The sequence below is a fragment of the Nicotiana tomentosiformis genome, chromosome 3, assembly GCF_000390325.3.
Source record: "Nicotiana tomentosiformis chromosome 3, ASM39032v3, whole genome shotgun sequence".
NCBI classification, from domain to species: Eukaryota; Viridiplantae; Streptophyta; class Magnoliopsida; order Solanales; family Solanaceae; genus Nicotiana; species Nicotiana tomentosiformis.
The window spans coordinates 60,468,442-60,494,629 of NC_090814.1; the positions used below are offsets into that span (position 1 = coordinate 60,468,442).

Below are 26,188 nucleotides of genomic sequence, written 5' to 3' on the forward strand. Positions count from 1 at the left end.
TTCCCTTTACATATGAATATGTAGTAAATTAAAGCTGAGATTTGGTGTATAAGATGAACAATCATCTTTTTGTTAAGAAAAGGAGAAAAGTACATGACGTTTCTTCAAGAATTCAAGTATAAATGAACATAAAGAACAAAATGAAGCTTGAACATAGTTACATACTAGTAATTCCTGCCTCGCCCCACCCTGTTTGCCATCCCTGCTCAAAGGCAGAGTTCAGGCTTGAAAGAAAAAAACCATTTGTTATCAGATCTCATCAGAAGGTCCATTCCATTTGAGTAAACGAGCATGAGCTACCATTTATACTAGTACAGACTATCATCCGAGGTATCTCTGCATGTTACAAGCAAGATCTTATACAATAAATATTTAAATTTAGGGGGGCTCAGCTTAATATGATCATTACAACTCCTATAAGCTTGAAAAAGTATTTATTATCACATTTTGCATCAGCAATAGAATCTTGTGCAATAAATATCCAAAAACGTTTTTATGGTGAATTACTAGGATAGTTGAAACTCACTCATGCATCACAGATATGTTAACGAAAACATTATTCATCAAAATATTGAGAATGAAGCGAAGAAGTCTGATTAAAAAGCCTGACCACATGAGGTCTCTCTCGATGATAGCTTCAGTTGGCAGTTGTTGGTGCCTGAGATATAAGTGAATACCATGTTATGTCGAGGAAGAGGCAAATCCGAAAATAAAGAAGATAAAGAACACCAAATTTTAACATGGAAAACCCTTCAAATCGAAAGTAAAAACCACGGGATCACAAAGATCCAAAAGGCTCCACTATAATAATAAAAGGGTTACAAAAGTTCTCCAAATTGGCTACACAACAAGTGTCAAACACGGAGCAACAAGAGCAACAATAAATCAATTGAAGAAAGAGGAGAATCCACAAAAATGAAGCTGTTATTCGATGCTCTAAATTAGATACTACGGGCCTCCAAATATGATCTTCTCCGTTCCAATCAAAGAAGATGTTATGAACACTCAGTCAAACTTTCAGTCCGATCCAACGGTTAACGAATCAGAAAACGTGATTTGAAGTTGGCTGGTCGAAATTAAAATCTGCAGCAAAACGAATACTTTTCTTCTCTCTTCTCTCTTCTCTCTTGATGAAGGCTCTCTCAAAACCACTCTTATGTGCTTAAGTCTTTCAAAGGCTTGTACCAATGAGCATAGAATAATTCTCCAAGGTTGTCCTATTTATAGATAATGAGTGGTGCTTTCTCTTAAAGCAAAACCAACTCTAAATAGGAATAAAAACCGAATCCAATTTCAAATAGGAATGGAAACCAAAAGAGAATAGGATTAGGCCATTGGGCCTTTGGCTGGACAACATGGACATGTGCCCAACAAACTCCCCTTCCAGTCAAAGGGCCAAATGTGTCTTTAAGTAGAGGAACTATTGACATGCTTCATACCTGCCAATTTTCTGCAAAATTCATGTTTATCTGCAACCACCGCCTTTGTCATCATATCCGAAAGATTTTCATCAGTGTGTATCTTCTCAACCTCAAATAATTTCTCTTCCACAACCATTCTTATCCAATGATACTTTCTATTTATATGTTTGGTCTTAGAATGAAAAGTGGAGTGTTTGGTGAGATAGATAGCACTCTGATTATCACAAAATAAGATGTACCTTGGCTGCTCAAAGCCAAAATCATTAATAAACTCCTCCATCCATAATAGTTCTTTGGCACCTTCTGTGACAGCAATATATTCGGCTTCTGTGGTGGATAGAGCTATGCACTTCTGTAGTCTAGATTGCCAAGAAACAACTCCCCCTGCAAAAGTGATCAGATAATCGGAAGCGGATCTTGAATTATCAAGATTGCTTCCTAAATCACAGTTTGTATAACAAACAAGTTCAGGCTTGCCATTGCCAAAGCGCAGCTTCAAATTTGCAGTACCTTTCAAATACCTTAATATCTATTTTATCGCATCCCAATGTTCTTTTCCAGGATTAGAAAGGAATCTACTAACAGTACCAACGGCATGTGCAATATCCGGTCTAGTGCAAATCATAGCATACATCAAGCTACCAACAGCAGAAGAGTAAGGAATACGAGACATCTCTTTTTTCTCTTCATCAGTAGATGGACTCTGACTAATACTTAATTTGAAGTGTTTAGCAAGAGGAGTACTAACCACTTTTGCATCTTTCATATTGAACCTCTTGAGTACCTTCTCAATGTATTGCTTTTGGGATTAAAATAACTCCTTTATATCTCTGTATCATTGGATTTGAATGCCCAAGATTTTCTTTGCTGGCCCCAAGTCCTTCATCGCAAACAATTTGCTCAACTGCTTCTTAAGGACTGAAATTCTGGATTTATTCTTGCCAACAATAAGCACATCATCCACATAAAGCAATAAGATAATAAAATCATCATCAACGAACTTCTGAAAGAATACACAGTGGTCTGACGAAGTTTTCTTGTACCCTTGTTCTTCTATGACAGATTCAAATTTCAAATATCATTGCCTTGGAGCTTGTTTCAATCCATACAGGCTCTTTTTTAATTTGCAAACATAATTTTCTTTTCCCTTAGTTACAAAACCCTCAAGTTTCTCCATATAAATATGCTTATCTAAATCACCATGAAGAAAAGCAGTCTTGACATCCATCTGCTCAACCTCTAAATCTAGACTTCCGGCTAAGCCTAGAACCACACGAATAGAAGATATCTTCACAACATGGGAGAAAATTTCATCAAAGTCAACTCCCTTCTTCTGGACAAAACCTTTAACAACTAACCTCGCCTTGTATCTAGGCGCAGAGGTACGGTTATCTTGCTTTATTCTGAATATCCATTTGTTAGATAAAGCTCTCTTACCTTTTACGGCAATTTCACTAACTCATATGTGCCATTCTCATGGAGTGACTTCATCTCATCTTCCATGGCTTCGATCCACTGATCTTTGTGAGTATCTTGCATGGCTTCATCATAATTCTCAGTTTCTCCCATGTCAGTCAAAAGTACATACTCATCAGGAGGATAGCGCATGGATTTTTGTTTCTCCCTTGTAGATCTTCTAATAGAGGTTTCAGGAGCATTCGAAGTAGTTACTTGAGCAGGAATTGGTTGCTGATCAACCATAACTTCATCAACTGGAGCATCTATAACATCTACACCATGATGATCATTTTGATCTTGATCACTATCTTCATTATTGTCTTGGGTTCCTTCATATGCAATAGGTGCCTTAGCAATAGAAACTGGATCAATATCAACTAAGCTCTCATTACTCTGAGAATCTATCTTCTCAGCTTTGTCAATATCTTCGATAGTCTGGTCTTCAAAGAATATTGCATCACGACTTCTAATAAGTTTACTGTCAACTGAATCGTAAAAACGATATCCAAACTCATCTTGACCATAACCTATAAAGATGCACTCCTTAGTTTTCACATCCAGTTTTGATCTCTCATCTTTAGGAACATGCACACAAGCTTTACACCCAAAAACTCTCAGGTGATCATAAGAAACATCTTTGGCAAATCAAACTCTGTCTGGGACATCACCATCTAAAGCAACAGCAGGAGACAAATTGATAACATAAGCAACAGTGTTAAGTGCTTCCGTCCAAAATGTATTTGGAAGTTTAGCTTCTGAAAGCAAGCATCTAACTCTCTCAACTAGAGTTCTATTTATCCTCTCTGCCAAACCATTCAATTGAGGCGTCTTGGGCGGAGTTTTCTGATGACGAATTCCTTGTTCATTGCAATAGTTATCAAAGGGACCACAATATTCACCACCATTGTTAGTGCGAATACATTTTAATTTCTTTCCCGTATGTCTCTCAGCTAAGGCCTGAAATTCCTTAAACACGCCAAGTGCTTGATCGTTAGATTTCAAAGGATACACCCAGAGCTTACGTGAATGATCATCAATGAATGTCACAAAGTAAAGTGCACCACCTTTTGACTTTACTTTAAAAGGACCACACAAATCAGAGTGCACTAGATCCAATAAATCGGGCTTTCTTGAGGGAGGATGGCTATGAAAGGAAACCCTTTTCTGTTTGCCAGCTAAACAATGGATACACCTTTTCAGCTTTGCTTGTTTCACTCCAGAAAGCAAACTTTTCTTAGTCAAACATGTAATCCCCTCCCCTCTCGCTCATATGACTCAATCTTCTGTGCCACAATTCTGATAAAGTGTCATTTTTCCACCAGATTTATAGAGTCATTAAAAATAGAGTCCTGTGTCACATATAAATTACCAGACTTGACTCCTCGAGCCACTACTAACGAGCCCTTGGTGAGCTTCCATTGGCCATTAGAGAGGGCATTATGATAACCTTCATCGTCTAATCTTCCTGCGGAGATCAAATTGAAAGGAAAGTCTGGAGCATGCTTGACATCTTGAAGAACTAACGTTGAACCATTATTAGTTTTCAAATAAACTTTACCAACACCAAACACCTTAACTTCACTGGCATTGCCCATCTTTAACACTCCATAATCAACATGAGTATAAGATGAGAAAAACTCTTTTCTTGGTGTGACATGTGAGGTAGCTCCAGAATCTACTATCCAACTCGTATTATAGGATACCAAATTGATGACATTTTCATCATAAGCAAAAATGTCATCTCGAACAATAGCAGCAACATTGTTCTCATTATTTTCAACTTTCTTTCCTTCTCTAATGTCTTGCAACCACTCGTGGCAAAACCTTTTGATGTGTCCTTTCTTGCCACAGTGGTTGCATATAATATTATAGTATTTGGACCTTGACTTACTTCTACTTTTACCTCTATTCCTCGAGTCTCTTGTTCTATCTCTCCCCCGGTCTTCTGTAACCAAGATATCTGCTTGTGAGGATGAACCCTGAGATGTTCTCCTTACTTCCTCTTTCAACACACCACTATTGGCATATTTCATGGTCACCTTACCTCCAGGAGCTGAATTTGTCAAAGAAACACGAAGAGTTTCCTAAGAGTCTGGCAAAGTATTAAGAAGCCAAAGTCCTTGTATCTCATCATCAAAATTAACTCCCATTCCAAACAGCTGATCTAGGACGCACTGAAAATCATTTATGTGATCAAGGATAGGGTTGTCTTCCTTGTATTTAAAGGTCATCAATTTCTTTAGCAGGAACAACTTGTTGTTCCCAGTTTTTGAAGCATAAAGAGTCTCTAGCTTTTCCCACAATGATTTCGCATGTGTCTCGTTTACAATATGGTTGTGAACATTATCTTCAACCCATTATCGTATATATCCACATAATTGTTGGTGCTCGAAATCCCAGTCTTCATCAGATATACTCTCGGGTTTATGAGCTGCAAAAACGGTAGATGCATCTTCTTCACGAACAATAAATCTTCCATCTTGCTTCTCCAAACATTATAATTTCTCCCATTTAAACATACCATCTTGCTCATATTCGCCTCCATTATGTAGCAACTTGGATAAATAACCAAGGCTCCACGTTAAAATTTGGTGTTCTTTGTATTCTTTATTTTTGGGTTTGCCTCTTCCTCGACATAACATGCCAATACCCAGCTTAGAGCTGGACCCTGACTGGGTTTTGGTTGGTATAGGTCAGGATCGGCAGCTGACTCAATGACAACATCAGTATCTCCTTGGCATGGAAGCAGGAATTAGTTGAGGTACCCTACAAAACCCAAGACGGTGTTAGAGTTCTATTGGAACACACTTCAATACTTAAAATCAATAATGTTCATGAAAGATAGGCAAAGCAATGAACTAATATGAAAAATAGCAGTAATTTGTGAATAAGAAAAGTTCATAGTAGATGGTTAAAGGGTATAGACTGCACAACTGGCTTTATTGCCTTGGTAAAAAAGAGGGCAGGACATTCCCCTATTGTTCTCCTACCACTATTTCTACTGCTGCCACTACTCTACTCTTTCCTTCCGCTTGCATTTGTCTCTCCTTTTTTCTCTTCTTTTTCTGTTACCTTTCATCCTATCATATAAAGATTGTTCTTCTGATTCTCCTTTTTGTTTTTCTTGGCTTCTTTTTTAAACTTGCCCGATGCAGTAGCTTGGGTTCAATGTATTGGTCGCTCTCAACAAAACATTATGCTCATACCCTATTCTAAACTTATTATAATTCTTATATATCTATCAATCACTTCTATATCCAACAAAATATTTGAGAATAATTAAAATGATTTCTTAAGAAACATATATTTTCCACAAAAAATAATTCCGCCGAAACATTCTTCTCTATACCTGATTCATCTAAATCCAGTTCATTTAACTCATTTCCCAGCTGCTTTTCTTACGAAGCAAGCTACTCGTGCGCATAAATGTGCTAAGCACATCAGTTTTAGCTAAATTTGTGAATTTTATGACATGCTGCCTTATTTCTCTTTTCATTAGCTATTAAATTTCCAGTCCGCTCCTCCCTCCAGATTTTCAAATTTTAAAATTTATCACTTAAGATTTTGTGAATCTCCCCAGTATAAAGAGAATCTTGGCATGGCAAAGTGGGTCAGATCTTTCTCCTGCCTTTCAGAGTTTAAGGTGGGAATTTCAAATCCAGCCTAAACAAGACACAAAGGAACGATTGTTTCTTTGCAGAAAAAAAGTGAACACTTTTTGTTATTTTAGGCTTTTCGGTATTACAAGTTTTCAACACTAAGAAAGAGCTAATTGAACCACTGTAACTAAAAGGACATTTGAAATTTTTGTAGGCAATGAACGTGTCTGCATAAGTGTACTGGTATGTGAATGGTTTTCCATATATCTCGACAGCTTGATGGTTTTCGCTCTTTAAGAGTCCTATGAAAAAATAAAATGGAGCAAAATTCTTAAAATTGTAGTTTTTGTATTTCATGCATAGTTTGCCCAGATGTTGTCATGGTATTTTGAATCTCCTTCTTGCACAAATCTGCTTCAATATAGATGGGTTTAGGAGACTCCTTGATATGGAGTTGAGAAATACCAACAGTAAGCTGAATGGGGATCTTATTGAAATGAAAAAGAACAAAAGCTGAAAGGAGGAAGAAGGATGAGGGATATTCAGTTAATACTTGACATAATCCGTTAGAGCAGAGTAAAACTGTCTCTGTTTTGCAACCTTAGAGGACGTTTTATGTTCAGTAAACTATTAGAGGGATGAAAATAACTCTAGCTCAGACTAGCTCTATACTTAAGGGACTATCTTCATCTTGACATTTAAGATTTAGCCAAACCTCTGAGCACCTTTGACTGCAAATTTAAGCTGCTTCAAGATTTGACAATCAATGACGTTGTACTTAAGGATCTCATTATTTGTTCTAGAAGGAGTCAAGGAGATGTGCTGAGACTCTGAGGTATAAATCTTGTTCTTGGCCCAGTCTGAATTGCTTGTACATTCCCTTACTTTCAGTTGATGCAATACACTCTATTGTATCATTCTCTGTAGTTTAAGTAAAATATTCAATTTTTGCAGATGGGCTGCCTATTTCTTGTCCTGGTTTTTGTGTTACAATATCCAATTATTGTTCTTTCAAGTGTTTTGTGCAGCCAAGACCAGAGCTTGGCTTTGCAGCAATTGAAGCTTAAACTGACCATACATGAATCTTCTTCTTCTGATTGTGAATCCAATGGTCATCACCTTCCCTACCCAAAGACAATCTCCTGGAATCAAAGCACTAATTGTTGTACCTGGGATGGAGTAACATGTGATAGAATTACAGGTCAAATAACTGGGCTTGATCTTAGTTGCAGCCAACTTCATGGGACAATTGATTCCAACAGCACCCTCTTCCAACTTTCTCATCTGCGAAAGCTTAATTTAGCTTACAATAATTTCTCCCCTTCTCAAATTTCAAGAAAATTTGGCTGGTTCCCAAGTTTGACACATCTTAATCTCTCGCATTCAAGCTTTTCAGGCAGAATCCCTTCAGAAGTATCATACTTATCTAAGTTGATTTCACTTGATCTTTCCGCAGGTCTTGAGTAGTTGAGATTTGGACCTCACACTTTCAAATTGATCCTTCAAAACTTAACCCAATTACAAGAGCTTCATCTCACCTCTACATACATCTCTTCAGCACTGCCATCAAACTTCTCCTCTTCCTTGGAAATTCTGAATCTTCTAAGCACAAGATTGTCGGTGAAATTTCCTGATGACATTTTCCATTTGTCAAAACTACAAAAGCTTAACCTAGGAAGCAACTCGGAGCTCAGAGGACATTTTCCAAAGACACGGTGGAACAGTAGCAGCTCCTTAAGGGAGTTAGACCTTTCTTTGTCAAGATTTTCTGGGAATATACCAGATATTATTGGTCATCTTAAATCTTTACGTTTTTTAGATCTCTCAAGCTGCTACGTCTCTGGAACCATTCCTCAATCTATTGGGAATCTCAGACAAGCTCAATAATTTGTGCTCGAACAACTTCAACAGTTCACTGCCATCAACAATCTCAAATCTAGTGCAACTTGTTGAATTTGATATTTCATATAACTACTTTAGTGGTGACATTCCAAATATTTTCAGTAACTTCACCAAGCTCAAATCTTTATCCCTGTCACATAACTTATTTACAGGGCTGTTTCCATCCTCAGTTACAAACATGGCAAAGCTTGAAAGTTTAGACCTCTCCAATTGTTCAATTACCGGTCCTATTCCTCCTATCACCACCGAATTCCGGAAGCTCATCTTGCTCTTCCTAACAGTTAACTCGCTTAGTGGGGAAATACCATCTTGGATATTTGATCTTCCTTCCTTAAAATTCTTAGATATGAGATCCAATCAACTTACTGGTCAACTTAAGGAATTTAGATACAACTTGCTAGAAGTTCTTGATTTGGATGAGAATATGCTGCATGGACCTATCCCAAGATCATTCTCTAAACTTGTGAACTTGACAACACTAGATCTTTCTACGAACAACTTTTCTAGTGGTCTAGATATTGGTATATTTTCAAACTGCAAACAACTTAGACGTCTTGGTCTCTCTTTTAACAATCTGTCAGTATTTTCGAGCCATAGAGATGTGGCAATTCCCAGTTCTATTGGAAGAATTAAACTTCTTACGAGTCGCAAAGAACCTTGGTCATTTTTCCAACAACAAGATCTTTGGAAAGATTCCTGATTGGGTGTGGTCTGATTGGCAAAGTTCATTGTTTTGTCTAAATCTTTCGAGCAATTTTCTAATTGCTATTCACCCACTTCATGACTTTGAAAATCTTGTTTATCTTGATCTTGGACCGAAATTGATTCAAGGATAATTACCCGCTCCACCTCCCCACATGTTCCTCTTCATAGTCCCAAATATTATCTTCACCGGGAAGTTACCTTCACCATTTTGCAGAATGAGCTCACATGTCATTCTTGATTTATCCAGTAACAGCTTGAGTGGAGTTATTCCCAAATGTTTGATGAACATGCGCAGAAGCTTCTCAGTATTGGACCTGCATGACAATTGTTTTCGTGGGTCGATTCCAACAATGTTTGGTAGGGAAAGTACTCTGAGAAGTCTCAATTTGAGGAATAATAAACTAGAAGAACACTGCCACAAACCCTGGACAATTGCAGAGCGCTAGAAGTACTTGATCTTAGAGACAACTTGTTGAATGATACATTTCCGAAATGGTTGGAAAAACTTCCTAGGCTACAGTTTCTCAGTTTGAGATCTAATAGGTTACAGAACCCAATTACCACTTCAAGAAACCAACTCCTATTCTCTAAGCTGAAAATTGTGGATGTCTCTTATAATCACTTCACTGGAAATTTTCCAGAAAGATTTTTTAGGAATTTGAAATCCATGATGATATCATATGGATCAGGAACTCGCATAGTGTATATTGGAGAAGATCTATACCATGATTCCCCGACAGTGTCTATAAAAGGGCAGCAACTCCAACTTGTGAGGATTCTTTCTATTTTCACAACCATTAATTTCTCACATAACAAATTCGAAGGTGATGTACCAAAATCCATTGGCAATCTTAGTTCACTTCGAGGGTTGAATTTATCCCATAACAACCTTATTGGTCCAATTCCGTAGTCCTTTGAAAATTTATCTATTCTTGAGTCTTTAGACCTATCGTCGAACCAGCTCTCGAGGAACATTCCTCAAGAACTTGTAGCTTTAAAATCTCTTGCTGTCATGAATCTCTCACTGAACAATCTAGGCGGACGCATACCTAGATGTCCACAGATTGATACATTTGAAAATGACTCCTATTCAGGAAATGCTGGATTATGTGGATTTCCTTTGTCAAGAAATTGTGGAGATAATGAGATGCACCAGCAACCTCCTCCATTTGAGGCCGATGAAAAAGAAGATGATCCAGGTCTTATGGATTGGAGAGTTGTGGCAATAGGATATAGTTGTGGAATGGTGTTTGGATTATTTATGGCATATGTCATTTTCTTAACAGGGAGACCAAAATGATTTGTGAGAATTGTCAACGAAGAAGGATACAGGATGGTAAAGAAAATTGAGGCCAAGAGAAGACGTCGGAAAAGAAGAGGATGAAGTAATGGTGTTGTAATACATCGATCTCACTCTGTGATTTCTCATAAAGGAATTGGTACTGAAGAAGGGAAGAAAGTAATCGATGAAGAAGAAGAAGAAGAAGGGAAGAGAGGACTGAAGGTCTTGGACAAGATAAATTCGGACAAACCAATGCTAAAACTTGGTCTTAATCCATTCTCTGAAAAGACATGTGACAGGCGACGTGGCATCATCTCATCCAACAAACAAATTAATGAAGGATTTAATTTGGACCGTTCAAAGCATGATCATAAAATATAGTTAGACACTTTTGGACTAGAACGAAAGCTAAAAGATGCTAATAAGTAGTCAAAATTTCCACTTATCAACTCCCCCAAACTTAAGATTTTGCTTGTCCTCAAGCAAACAAGGTAATTCTCACCTCCATAAGATAAGAGCTATTCTAGCTAATCTAAGGTGAATCAAACACACATCAATTGGAACCAACAATTACCCACAACACTTATGAATGTAATGAAGGCTTTTGGACTAAGGTAGGAAATGTTGGAATATAATGGGTTCCTCTTTCCTTAAGCACTCCATTTTCTCTTTTTGGATCATGCTTTGTCGACTCTTTGAGTAATTTGTTTTTCCTTAGGGGAACTAGAGAGACTTAACATCACTCTTTCTTGGTCATGATATTCGTTTTCTCCTTCTTTGTTTTTTCCATGCTTTGCATTTTTGCTTTTCTTTGAATCCCTTCAACTCTCCAACTTATTCATTTTATTTTTGCATTTTGCCTTTCCTTTACTTCATTTCTTTTCTCTTTTTGTACCTTGATACCACTTTCAAATTTCTCGTCTCTCTCCCAAACTTATGTTTTAGCCAATTATTTCTCAAGAGTGTTAAGGAAAGCTCGGGTGCCAAAAGAAGATCACTACAAAACAGGTAAAGGCTTGTAACATGGTTATCAAATGAGAAAAGTTTTTAGGCTCAAAAGGGTTGACTAGGGATAACAACATTGGTGGGTCGTGAAAAAATTTAAAATGGGTCAAGGAGAGCCTACAATCACTTCTCAAGCCAAGCAAAACTTAAAATTTTGCCTCGAAACACATTCGAGGCAAGTTCTAGACCATTCGTACGGGTACTTGGACTTGTAACAAAATACCTCACCTTTCACATAGCTGGATTGTTCAAGAGGATAGAGTCGAGGGCCCACAACAACCATATTCGAGATTGAAAATCATTAATGGTTCAACTAAACCACTCGATGATTGCTTAAGTCAATACAAGAGTCAAAAGATCACTAACTAGAGCTATTTCTTTCCAAGAACTTATTTTTAATCATAAGCATGTAGTTAAGTGTGTTGGTACTAAGTGAAGCATGCTTGACTCTGCTAGTTCGACTCAATTAAGTCCTCTTATTCATTATTACTACTGTTCTTACCTAAACATCAAAAATAGACTCAATCCCTTAAGAAGGTTGTCACGTCATTCATCGTTGGGAAGAGTCACCCGGTTCACACAGAAAACCACCTTTGGAAAGAACCGTGGCATTAAGAAAACCAAAAGCTTATTTATCACTTAAATATGAAAAGAAACTACTAAATTAAAAAGAAGCTATTAAAGTAGATAAGAAGCTATTAGACTAAACATTGACTACTGAGAAAACAAAATAAATAAGCTATGAAGTAAACTGCTGAAAGCACAAATGAATATACAAACTGAGAAAGGGAAAGAGAATATATACATCAATAGAGAGAGAAGAATATGTACATAATGAAAGTAAAACTAAAAAGAGAATGTTATCCGTTATTACAGGCCAATGTCAAATGTCAAATCAAAATACACTCCACCCCATGAATAAAAATAAGCATTGTCTTCAATGCTTAACAAAATAAAAATAAGGAAGGTAAAGAGTATAGAGGACTCCCTATGTGGTCTCAGTGTCTGTAGCAGCATCACCTCCCTCAGGCTCCTCCAACTGGATCTCATCATCCTCTGCTCGGGGAGTAGCTGGGTTGGTGAACATCTGTAGCACCGCCTCAGTAGTGTGGGCAGCGAGGTCTGGCTCCTTAGACTGGCTAGCTGGTGCCACTGATGCAGCTAGGCCTGCTGGTACTGATGGATTTGTCTCCATCAGTAAGTCAAATGGAAGATCTCCAGCGGCTGCTATCTTGGTCACTTCTCGTCTCAATTTGTCAACTAATTTACTTGAATCCTGAGATTTCCTCATCTTCTTCACCTACTTCCCAAGCTCCTCAATTTCTCCCCAATGTGCCACCCAGGTGCTCATGATGGTCTTCCGATTCTCCAATATTTTCTTTAAAGTTTCCTCCACTGACGGAGGAATCTGGGTGCTGAGGTAGAAGTATGAGATGCAACAACACTGAATAGGTCAGACAGCTTTGCAGTAGCTATCTGCATCTAGTTGTTGAGACTCGCCAGTATCTGGGAGATGCGCATCGCAGAGATGGATAAGTAGATGAGGAAGGCACCGATACTGATAGCCATGAAGATGGAGGTGGAGGTATGGCAGTTGTATCGGTGGAAGGCCCGAATGCTGTGGAAGGCATGGCTATTGTAGAAGGCATGGCAGCTGAATATGCAACTACCACTGATGGCTCATCAGACTAGCCTACGGTAGTAGTCGACTTACCTTTGTTCTTTGGGTTCCTTGGGTCCTTCAGAGAGTACCAGGAAAAGGGCTGCTTAGCCCTAACCTTCGTATCAAAGCTCTTGGGCTCCACCCCCACATCCGTAAGATACTCTATGATAGTGTTGGGATATGGATAGGAGCTTTCACCATGCCTGACAACCAGAGACATATTGGCCTACATGATGGCACCCATATTGATTGGGTACCCGGCCATAATGGAAGCAACTAGGACTGCCCGAGGGATTGGGAGATTATTTTTATTTTGGCTTGGGTCTATGCGATTGCACACAAATGTTTTCCACCCTTTTGCTTTAAAGTTGAGGGTGTTCCGCAGAATGGGAATCCCTATTGTGATCCATGGTGGTGGTGGTCCTGGATCCTCTATATTTCTACAATCTCAAGGAATTCTACATCAGACTTCATGTGTGAGTACTCCTCAACAAAATGGTATTGTAGAAAGGAAACAAGTACATTTGTTAGAGGTAGCTAGGGCTTTATTGTTTCAATCCAAGGTGCCTATATCTTATTGGGGAGAATGCATATTGACAGCTACTTTTCTGATCAACAGATTCCCTTCTAAGGTGCTTAAAGGTAAAACTCCCTATGAAGTGTTATTTGACTAGGCACCCTCCTATTCTTTCTTGAGAAGTTTTGGTTGTTTATGATATGCCTCTACCTTGTCACATCATAGAATAAAGTTTGAACCTAGGGCAAAGGCATGTGTTTTCATGGGCTATCCTATTGGACAAAAGGGCTACAAACTATTGGATTTGACTACTAAGAAACTGTTTGTTTCTAGGGATGTTCATTTTCTTGAACATATTTTTCTATTCACCTATATCACTTCTCCTACAATAGACTTCTCTTCTCCATCAGTCCAAATTTCTTTAGTTTTTCCTCCTCCTCCAGGTCATTTCATCCCTGATACTTCTTCTCAGCACTCACCTACACCATAATCTATGCCCACATCTCATACCTATCCTACTTGTCTTCCTACACATTCTACTTCACTTGCTCCTTCACCTGCTTCTCTTAATTCCCCTTATCCTTCTCTTGTTTCTTATCTCCACTAATTCACCTCAGGAGATCACACAGAGATAATATAGGCACCCTGCCTAGTTATCTTAAAGACTATGTTTGCAATAATATCCATTTCACTGATTTCACCACCTCTTGTTTTTCCTCTCCTTGCTCACCGCCTACATTCTCTTTTTCTGCACTCTCCACCTCTAATCAGCATCTTATTCAATCATTCTCTACCATTTCAGAACCTACCAATTGCAATCAGGCTTGTTCCAATGCAGGTTGGGTCCAAGCCATAGATTCTGAACACAAAGCTTTGGAAGAGAACCATACCTAAGATGTAGTTCTCTTACCTTATGGAAAGAAAGCTCTTCCTTGTAAATGGGTTTACAAGGTCAAGTACCATGCCGATGGTACTATTGAAAGGTTAAAAGTCAGGCTGGTTATAAGGGGTGATGTGCAGAGAAAAGGCATTGATTACACAGAAGCCTTCTCTCCAGTTGTCAAAATGACAACTATCAGAAGTTTGCTTTCTATTGCAGTCAAGAAAGGGTGGTTTGTTTCTCAATTTGATGTGAGTAATGCCTTTTTACATGGGGAGTTACAAGAAGAGGTTTATATGAAATTCCCTGCTGGTTTGTCTTCCCACATTCCTAACCATCTTTGTTGACTTAAAAGGTCTCTTTATGGCTTGAAGCAAGCTTCAAGACAATGGTATGTCAGGCTTGCCGGAGCCCTCAATTTTAATGGATTATCCTACTCTCTAAACGACTACTCCCTATTCTTTAAACAAACAGGGGACTTCATTTCCATTGTTGTTGTATACGTTGATGATATCCTCATTACAAGCAATAAATTTGGTAAATTATCAGTTCTTAAAGCATTTCTACATTCTGAGTTAAAAATGAAGGACCTTGGGCACATTCACTACTTCTTAGGCATGGAGATTTTAAGGGGGCATGATGGGATTATTATAACTTAAAGGAAATTTACCACTGACCTGCTTGCTGAATTTGATTGCTCCACTCTCCCACTGGTTTCTTCTCCACTTGATCCATCTTCCAAGTTGATTGCCAATTCTAGAGCTCCTTTATCTGATGCTTCCCTCTATCGTCGTCTAGTTGACAAGCTTAATTATTTGACTCACATACAGCCTGATCTTTCATTTGTTGTTCTGACTCTCAGCCAATACATGCAACACCCTTGTATTGGGCATTTCACAGCAGCTTTCCGCGTCCTTCATTATCTCCACTCTAATCCTAGCCAAGGTTTGTTCCTCAATGCTCGGCCCTCTTTTGATTTATTGGCTTTCTGCGATGCTGATTGGGCTTCTTTCCGTGATAGTCATCGTTCAGTCAGTGGTTGTTTCATCAGTTTAGGTGATTTACCAATGTCTTGGAAATCTAAAAAGCAACCCTCTATGTCTCTATCTTTTGTTGAAGCAGAGTATCGTTCAATGCGTCGCCTAGTGGCTGAGCTCACTTGGTTAACTCGTCTACTCACAAATCTATTTGCTCATCCTCCGATTCCGATTCCGATTCCGATTCCGATTCCGATTCCGATTCCAATTCCAATTTTTCTGATAGCCAAGCAGCTATTCATATTGCCCGGAATATCGTCTTTCATGAGAGAACCAAACACGTTGAACTCAATTGCCATTTTGTCAGGCAACAGTTCCTTTCCGGTCTCATATCCCTCTCATGTATTCCCTCAAAACTTCAACTTGCTGATTTATTCACCAAACCCTTGTCAGGGCCTTCTCACATATCAATTCTTGGCAAGTTGGGAGTATTTTCTCTCCCCTCCGACTTGAGGGGGATATTGGAATATATCGATCTTACTTTTTGATTTCTCAAAAAGGAATTGGTACTGCAGAAGAGAAGAAAGTAATCAATGAATTAGAAGAAGGGAAGAGAGGACGGAAGGTCTTAGACAAGATAAATTCGGACAAACCAATGATAAGACTTGGTCTTAGTCCATTCTCTTAAAAGCAATGTGACAGGCGACGTGGCATCATCTCAGCCAACAAATAAAATAATGAAGGATTTAATTTGGACCGTTCAAAGCATGATCATATTCTAAACTCTTCTCACATGCACACAAAGACTCACATGCTGAAGGAATAGTAGTTAGTTATATTATTAGAATTGAGCTGGTAGAAATAGGATAAGTGTACATAATTCATAGGCTGTTTTTATTCTTTCTAGATAGTTAATACTTGTATAAATATGCAGTCCTCTTGTACAGTAATTCATTAAGAAATATACAGAAACTTTCACAATTCTCTTCTTCAAATTACATCAAATGGCAAGGGCCTTCTGATATTTGTTACAGATTTCATGCATTGTTGCATTGTAGAATTGACAGTTTTTGCTTAATGCGTCTGATATTCTTATTGTTGCTTGTAAATTGAGTTATATAAATTGGGTTTCTTTCGTATTATCTTTGTTTTTGTGCGATACAAAGGCAAAGCTAATAATGAAAAGAGAAGGAAAAGAAAGAGAAAAAAAGAATACTACTTATTTGTTCCATTGGACAATGTTGCACAAATTTGCAACTTTTCAAGTTCATCTATGTTATTATATCTTCCTCAATTAATGTAACGATCCAACTAGTCATTTTGAGTAATTAATCTCCTCTCTACTATTTGAAGTCTCAAATAGTTTCATATGATGTATTATGACTTGTGTGCAAAATTTGAGGTCAATCGGACTTGATTTTCTATGTTTCGGCATCGAACCTAGGATATTTTGACCTCACTACTTCAAGTATATGTGGTATCATATTAATTAAATGAGCTCCAAATTAATTTTTGATTAAATAATTAAATTCATATTGAAATTACGGAGCCATAGCAAAAAGAATCATCGAATTCGGACATCGTATGAGAGAGATATGCCCATTCCCGTGTCAGAAAAAATCATTTCCCGTTGCCAGCGCCCAGGGTAGCGCGGAGCGCTGTCCCTAGCGCTGGAATTTCTTGCAGCTACTGGAACCAGTGCCACATGCAGCCTCCGGCGCCACCTGTGGCGCCCGAAATGCTATATTCTCATTCAGAGTTCATTTTACCCCATTTTTCTTGGCTGAACTTTGGAGTTTTTCTCCACTCTCTCAAGACCTCCAACTCTCCCCCATCTTCAAGGTGAGTAATCCCTACTAATTTGGTATTTTATTCCATCAATTCCACTCTAGAACTAACTCAATCCGCCATGAAATCCTTAGATTTTCAAGAAATTTCTTCAAGAACTCAAAAGAGGGTTTTGCAAGATTTCTTTCAAAAGGTAATTTTACACCCTTAGACTTACATGTATGGATATATTATGGGAATATAAGTATGAATTAGGTATTTGAACTTATGGTATGGTGATTGGAAACCATAAGTTCCCAATTTAAATGAATACCCATTATAGAGATTGCAAAATGAATTAATTGATAAGATTTGTGGGTTGGGAGTGAATTGTTGGGCATGCATGTGCTAAAGGAAGTTATGGATGGACTAGAGACGATTGTGAGGTGAATCATTTGTGTGAAAGGTGGCTATTAGGTGAAGAAATTCTATTGAAGGAGGTTATAGAGAATTATGTACTCTATGTGTTTGACAAAATACCGAAATGACCAAAAATCTGGAGATTTGTTACTAATATTGGTGCAATTGTGTTTCATTGTTGTAGATTGAAATTTATTTAGTGTGGTGGACCATCGTAGTATTATTAAGGAGCCAATTTCAGATTTGAGCCGTCCGTAGGTGGCTTCACTCGCGAAGATCATTTAAAGCATTGAGTTAGTTTCGTCGAGATAAGTGTCTTGCCTAACCTCGAGTGGGGGAATTACCCCTTAGGCATTGAGTCTTATGTACTATTTGTGAAATTTGAAAAACCATGTACGCGAGGTGACGAGTACGTACTCGGGCTTATATGTACAAATTTTACTGGGTTAAAGTCTTAAGCATTATTGTGTAGTAAATTGGATAATTGTTGGCATTTATTTAATCATCTATTTGCCATGCCTCAAACCACATTTATTGAATTTGTTTTTATATGACGATTTGATGTGAATGTTACCTGTATATTTATGTGAATTCCGTGAGTTTGATGGTTTGATATTCTTGGAATTTAATTTTTTTATGAATTTTTTCTCTGCAAATAATTAATTAAATGAGCTTAAGAAGAGGTGTTTATATAATTTATTGAGAATTTGGATTAAATGAAGGCGTTGCTCTATACTAGGTATTTTTCATCTCTGTTGTTGTTTTTAGGTTTTATACATATTGTGTGAAGCCTTGGGCTATTTGCTGTGAAATTAATTGATTTTGTTATATCTTTGGAATTGGTTGTGGCTATTGGGCAAATTGTGATATGAATTGATTTTGTTATGTTGCCGGGATAATATTCTGTGTAAATTCTTGTGCTATTTGAGTTATTATTTTGAGGATATAAGGGTGGCATTTCATTATTTATATTATGTGGGTATAAGGGTGGTATTTCACTGTTGTTATGCGTGTTGGGATATTATCTGGGCGGAGCGATAAGGGTGGCTATAGGAGAGATAAAGGTAGCTATAGGAGCGATAAGGGTGGCTATTGATATTGTCAGGGCAGAGGGATAATGGAGTCTATTATAGGAATGATAAGGGTGGCTATAGGAGCGATAAGGGTGGCTATCGATATTGTCAGGGCGGAGGGATAAGGGAGGCTATTATAGGAGTGATAAGGGTGACTATAGGAGAGATAAATGTGGCTATTGATATTGTCAGGGAGTAGGGATAAGGGAGGCTATTATAGGAGTGATAAGGGTGGCTATATGAGAGATAAGGGTGGCTATTATCTGGGATGATATGTGATGATGTGGGGTTATTGCATTGGTAATTTTCATGTGATGTTGTGATTTTCTTTGTGTTCATTTTATACCTTGTGCAATTTGTCTTGTTGTTGGTAAATTGATAATAGTATGATCTATGTTAAAATTGGGAGGTGGTTATTGCCAGGCGGATTATGATATAAAATGTGGGCACGAGATTCCGTGAGTAATTAATGATGATATTGGCACGTGAACTGTCTGTGCAGTTGTGATATGAAATGTGGGCACAAGGTGTCGTGAGTAAATAATGATGATATTGGCACGTGAATTATCCGTGCAGTTCTGATATGAAATGTGGGCATGAGGTACCGTGGTTAAATGAATGATGATATTTGGCACGTGAGTTATCCGTGTGGTTGCGATAGATAAATTGGCACGAGGTGCCGTGAAAATATGAAAGTGGGCAGAGACCCGTATTTTATAATTTTAAAATACTGTGTCACATGGTGACTTTTATTCGAAAGAGATTTAGTTGAAAGAATTTTATTTGAAAAATATTTATTTGAAAGAATTATATTTGAAAGAGATTGAAAGAGATTTATTTGAAAGTATTATATCCTGAAGATTTCTATTTGAAAAATATATAGGCGAAAGATTTATATTGGAAGGACTTGATTAATTGGTTGTATTTGTATTCATTATTTGTTGCGCAATATTTATGGTGTTCTTGTTAACCTGCTGTGCATATCACTGGTTGATTTATGTTGTCCTTATTGTTATTTGTTTTCTATTATTTTGTATATCATATTGCACAGGTTATTAGACTAGTGAGTGTCTTGACTGTACCTCGTCTCTACTCCACTGAGGTTAGTCTTGATACTTACTGGGTACCGACCGTGGTGTACTCATACTACATTTTCTACATATTTTTGTGTAGAGTCAAGTATTGGAGCTATCGGACTCAGACAAAGTTAAAGTGAGATTGCAAGGATTCAAGGTAGAGCTGCTCGGTCGTCGCAGTCCCTTGGAGTCTTTCCATTTTATTGTACCGGCTACTCTTATTCGAACAGTATTGTATATTCGATCCTTGAGATCATTTCATGTATTCAGTTAGAGTTCGTGACTCAGTATTACCATTCTTGGGAGGTTGTTATATTTGTTTCTGCTTTTGTTTTTTTTTTTTTAAAAGCTCGAAATGTAATTGTAATCGTCTTACCTAGTCTTAGAGACTAAGTGCCATCCCGACGCCTGTGGTGGAATTTTTGGGCCGTGACAAGTAAATGGCCAAAAATATCCTGAACTATGTTCCTACTACCAAGGGTCTGTTTGGAAAGCCACTAGGTAATTAGAATCGGTGTAATTACTAGGTTAGTAATTATACAGCCTAGTAATTACATAGTTGTGTAATTACGACAACCTGTTTGTTTGTCATAGTGTAATTACAGTGTAATTTCAAATTTACTGTTTGGTTGCACAAGTATAATTATACAGTCAGATTAAATTTTAAATTAATTAATTATCAACAACAACAACAACCTAGTATAATCCCATTAGTGGGGTTTGGGGAGGGTAGTTTGTATGCAGACCTTACCCCTACCCTGGGGTAGAAAGGTTGTTTTCGATAGACCCTCGGCTCCCTCCGTCCAAGAACTCCCCACCTTGCTCTTGGGGTGACTCGAACTCACAACATCTTGGTTGGAAGTGGAGGGTGCTCACCACTAAAGCAACCCACTCTTGTCAAATTAATTAATTATCAAAACTTAAAAATTAATATAATAAATATATGCCTATAAATGTTTATAAGTATAAATGATATTATATCTGGTATTTAGGATGTATATGTTTTCGTGAATATATTTAATTAGTAATATTGTAAAAGTAATTTTTATATATTTTTTAAATTAATAATATTTAGTTTCGATACTTACAAAAACTAAAAACATATGTTTTGTAAGAACATCATGAAATTCATGTTTGATAAAATAAATTAATATTTATAAATAAAATGTCATAACATTATTCAAATGTTTGACAAAACTAATCTATCAATTCTAACTAAAAAATGAACAACATGCAATGTGAGCCACTACTACTAAATCAAGTAAATTGGAACCATGAATATAGTACAATTTTAAAATCCCAAAAAAAACAATGTTTAACATATATCAAATTCCATTATAATAATAGTAAGTTCCACTACAACTTAAGATTAGGAAACATAATAAGTTTATAACCACATTCAATAACGAAATTTCACTTTAATTGCATCACTCATTATATTTCAAGTTTGTTAATGACTCATTATTTCTAATATTAGTAGGTGTAGTTTCAAAAAATAGAATAATAAAATAAATAATAAATAAAATATAAGAAATTACATTGAATCACAAGAATTAAAGATAGATAAATAAAAGATAAATAATCTACAAAAAAAAAATATTTTACAATTTCAAAAAATAAAAAAAGTAAAAATAAAAAAAAAATAAAAAAAAGTAGAAATAAAAAGTTATAAATAAAATAAATTAAAATAAAAATAAAATAGAAAAGAAACTAAAAAGCAAATTGTCGGTCAAAAGAACTAATGGCTCTTAACATACATCTCGTTTCGGCATTTTACCAAACAGGTGGTGTTCATGGTGTACTGCAAACAGACATGTATTCAAAAAGTAGATATTTCGACAACTAAAGCAAACATCTCGTTCAAGGTGTTAAATCCTTTGTTATTTGATAAAATTGTATACGGTCGAAATAGATTTCGGCTTTCGTACGATTGATCAAGTTCGAAATATAATCGATCGAAGTAAGACTTCGAGATGGATTTCGAAGATAGTACAAACAAGCTTCGAGTCCGTGGAACCGATCAATGCCGAGCTCGATATTATTATCAAGCTCGAATCCAAATCGAACTATGATGCAAAGTAAAGTTGTCGAGCTTATGATCCAGAGACCGACCAACATTGACCCTGAATCAATTCAAGGGTCCGAGTCAGAATCGAGCTCAAGCCATGATCGAGAGCTCGAGTCAAGACCTAAAAACTCGAGTCAATATCGAGCTCATAGACAATTGCCGTTGCAATCCCACTAGAGGAGAGAATCTTGTCAGGAATTGTGGGAAAGCTGATTTATCATGGGTCTCCCACTACGTATGTTTTTATATCTAAAGTAAGATCCCTCTACTATAAAGGGGATGGTTATCATTTCTGTAGAGACAAGTTTTTGCTAACATTGTAATTCAAGCATCATATTCTCCTATAGTGAAGAGTTGCTCTTTCAAGTTTCTTAATCTGATTCCACTTGTTTAGTCCAAAATTTCATCTTCTTTACAACCTTGTCTATTTTGCATTCTTTGCAATCTATACTTGATATTTCTATTTATCCTTACGATTTGTATTAAGTTACACCACATATCCTTAGAACTACGTAAACATTCAACTCTATCTGTTTTTTGGGTAAACAGTTTGGCGCCCACTATGGGGCTAAGGATAATAGTGGTTATTTGATACGAATCTGCAAAAACACATTGTTGTGTTTCGCGCTTGTTTCCGAAAATATCTTGGATTTCGGATTAGCAACGACTAACTACCAGTCCAATAGCCACACCAATCGATAACGAAGTCGGTCTTCAAGATTAGAACAATAACTTGACACCCAGTACCGAAAGACCACTTGTCAATGTCGTTGGAGCTCGAATCGGAGCACCGATAGATAATAATTCGCATGTGGCCATTGAGGCAAACCTACATTCTGAACCCGAAAATAGCATTCATGGTGGCACTCGGTCTGCAGCTCGAGATACCCATAACATCGAGGAAAACGGCGTCAGCTTGCTTATGATTTTCGAAATGTTGCAAGCTCAACAAGCAATAATAGCTCAGTTGCAGAGCCAAACCAAGCTACAAAGCAGGCCGGAGCCCAATCCACCTCGAGAAATCACTCACTGAACGAAGCCAGCCATAGTGAACTCAAATGAACAAGAATCGGGGACTACTCCCGAAATTGCTAAATTGCCGGAAGAACACACAAAGCGAGTCGAAGCCAACAATAAAAAAGTAGAAACATATAACTCCAGGGTCGATCAGATCTCGGGAGCTCCACCAATGATAAAAGGGTTGGATTCAAAACAATTCATGCAAAATCCTTTCCCCTCGAGCGCAGCCCCAAAACCAATCCCCAAAAAATTTTGTATGCCCGAAATTTCCAAATATAACAGAACGACCGATCCCAACGAGCACGTCACCTCTTACACATGTGCCATCAAGGGCAATGATTTAGAAGACGATTAAATCGAATCCGTGTTGTTAAAAAATTTGGAGAGACCCTCTCGAAGGGAGCAATGATTTGGTATTACAACCTACCACCAAATTCCATCAACTCGTTCGCCATATTAGCAGATTCTTTTATGAAAGCACATGCCGGCGCCATAAAAGTCACAACAAGGAAATCAGACCTCTTCAAGGTAAGACAAAAGGATAACGAGATGCTGAGGGAGTTCATATCTCGTTTTCAAATGGAATGAATGGATCTGCCACCAGTCACAGATGATTGGGCTGTTTAGGCTTTCACTCAAGGTTTGAACGAAAGAAGTTCGACGGCTTCACGGCGGTTAAAGCATAACTTGATCGAATACCCAGCCATCACATGGGCCGACGTGCACAATCGGTACTAATCAAAAATTAGGGTTGAAGATGATCAACTGGGGTCTAAACCCATTGTTCGAAGGGATATTAATCGAGAACAATGTCTGATCGGGACCGATACCGACCGTACAACGGAAACCACAGAGTGAGAGAATCGAGACATAACCCCGGGAAAAATAACAAAAGAAGTGATAGAGGTCAAGGCTCCCAGGGGATGATGAACAAAAGTAGGTTTGATAGGCCTACTGGATCTAAGGAAGCGCCTCAGTAATCGGAATATCACTTCAGCATTGATGCATCCGCCATCGTGTTGGCTATCGGATGCATCAAGGACACTAAATGGCCTCGACCCATACAGGTCGATCCTGCCCAGAGGAAGCCCAATCAAATGTGCGAATATCATGGCACCCATGACCACAGAACAGAAGATTGCAAGCAACTAAGAGAGGAAGTAGCCCGGTTATTCAACAAAGGGCACCTTTGAGAATTATTAAGCGATAGGGCGAAGAACCGTTTTAAAAACAGGGATTTCGGCAAGAAAAACAAACAAGAAGAACCACAGCACGTCATTCACATAATCATCGGTGGCGCCGACACCCCTCAGGGACCAATGCTTAAATGCACTAAGACATCGATTATGAGAGAAAAGAGATCTCGAACTCAAGATTACACACCTATAGGAACTTTGTCCTTTAATGATGAAGATGTAGAAGGAGTCATATAACCTCATAGCGATGCACTGGTAATATACGTACTCATGAATAAAACTAAAGTTAAGCGTGTGTTGATTGATCCAGGTCGTAGAACAGTTCGCCTGCAGGACCAGATCATACCCGCAACCCTAGTTCTAAATGAATTCAATATGGGATGTGAAACCACCAAAGGCGAGATAATTCTACCAATCGTGTCCGGAACCATCTGGGAAATGAAGTTCCATGTGATCGAAGGTGACATAAGATACAACGCCCTTTTCGGAAGGCCATGGATCCACAACATGAGAGTTGTACCTTCGACCCTACACCAGGTCCTTAAATTTCCAACATCAAGAGGAGTCAAAAACAGTGTGCGGAGAATAACCAGCCACAAGAGAAATATTCGTCGTCGAGGAAGCGAAACCAATATCCTCGCCTTAGCCAGTAAAGGGATCGGGCTCAGAAGGGGAACGAGATACCAAATAGCAATCACAGACATCGGCCTTGACCTAAACAGATAACCAGAAGATCGAAAAAGATGATGATCAGAGGATCCCTCAATCCTTTGTGATTCCCGATGATTCCGATGCCACCAAATCAACGATTGAGGAACTGGAGCAAGTCACACTAATTGAGCACTGGCCCGAACTGAAGGTATACTTGGGAATGGGATTGAGCCCCGAACTCAGGAAGAAACTTATTCAATTTCTTATCGATAACATTGATTGCTTTTTCTGGTCCCATTTAGATATAACAGGGATCCCACCGAACATAACGACACATCGGCTAAGCTTGGACCCTAGGTTCAGACCGGTGAAGCAAAAGAGAAGACCCCAGTCTGAGGTAAAGCACGCATTCATAAAGAACAAGGTAACTCAACTTCTCAAGATAGGGTCCATTCGGGAGGTGAAATATCCCGAATGGTTAGCCAATGTAGTTGTAGTGCATAAAAAAGGGAACAAACTTAGAATGTGTGTGGATTATAAGGATTTGAACAAAGCATGCCCCAAAGATTCCTTTCCGCTGCTCAACATCGATCGCATGATCGATGCCACGGTCGGCCACGAGATCCTCACTTTTCTCGATGCCTATTCCGGGTATAATCAAATCCAGATGAACCCGGAGGACCAGAAAAAGACTTCATTTATCACCAAATATGGAACATATTGTTATAATTTGATGCCCTTCGGGCTAAAAAAATGTAGGAGCTACTTACCAACGCCTAGTAAATAAAATGTTCGAAGAACAAATAGGTAAATCAATGGAAGTTTATATTGATGACATGCTAGTTAAGTCCTTGCGCGCAGAGGACCATTTGACCCATTTGTAGGAAACGTTCGAGATTTTGAGGAAATACAACATGAAGCTCAACCCCGAAAAATGTGCTTTCGGGGTCGATTCGGGCAAGTTCCTCGGCTTCATGGTGTCAAATCAGGAAATCGAGATTAACCCCGATAAAATCAAGTCCATCGAAGACATCACTATCGTGGACAGCGTGAAAGCTGTACAGAGGCTAACGGGACGGATTGCAGCCTTAGACAATTAATTTCGAGATCATCAGATCGAAGTCACAAATTTTTCTCTCTACTAAAAAAAAAAAGAACGATTTTGCTTGGACCCCGAAATGCCAACAGGCATTAGAGAAACTAAAGCGATATCTATCGAGCCCACCACTACTTTATACTTCAAAAAAAGACGAAAAACTTTGCTTGTACTTGGCAGTATCGGAAATCGCAGTAAGCGGTGTCCTAGTTCGAGAAGAGCAAGGTACGCAATTTCTCGTTTATTATATAAGTCGGACCTTAGGAGAAGCAGAAACTACATATCTGTACCTATAAAAATTGGCATTTGCACTGATAAGTGCCTCTAGAAAGTTAAGACCGTACTTTCAATGTCACCCCATATACGTATTAACCACTTACCTGCTTCGTAATATTTTGCACAAGCCCAAACT

At 38.0% G+C, this 26,188-nt stretch overlaps 1 protein-coding gene and 1 long non-coding RNA gene across 2 annotated transcripts; one reads left to right on the top strand and one right to left on the bottom strand.

Annotated features, from left to right (window-relative positions):
* Positions 1 to 19: 19 nt before the first annotated feature.
* LOC117274047 (uncharacterized) lies at positions 20 to 15,199 on the bottom strand. The gene is made up of 2 exons (XR_011414739.1): positions 15,110 to 15,199; positions 20 to 658 (listed from the first exon to the last, which is right to left on the bottom strand). It is a non-coding gene; the product is annotated as an uncharacterized lncRNA (long non-coding RNA).
* On the top strand, positions 7,433 to 16,553 carry LOC138906919 (receptor-like protein 9DC3). The gene is made up of 6 exons (XM_070196580.1): positions 7,433 to 7,934; positions 8,037 to 8,356; positions 8,568 to 8,956; positions 9,524 to 9,914; positions 9,996 to 10,481; positions 16,422 to 16,553. The coding sequence occupies exons 1-5, from the start codon at positions 7,433 to 7,435 to the stop codon at positions 10,383 to 10,385; spliced, it is 1,992 nt and encodes a 663-aa protein (XP_070052681.1). The 3' UTR covers positions 10,386 to 10,481; positions 16,422 to 16,553.
* Positions 16,554 to 26,188: the final 9,635 nt, after the last annotated feature.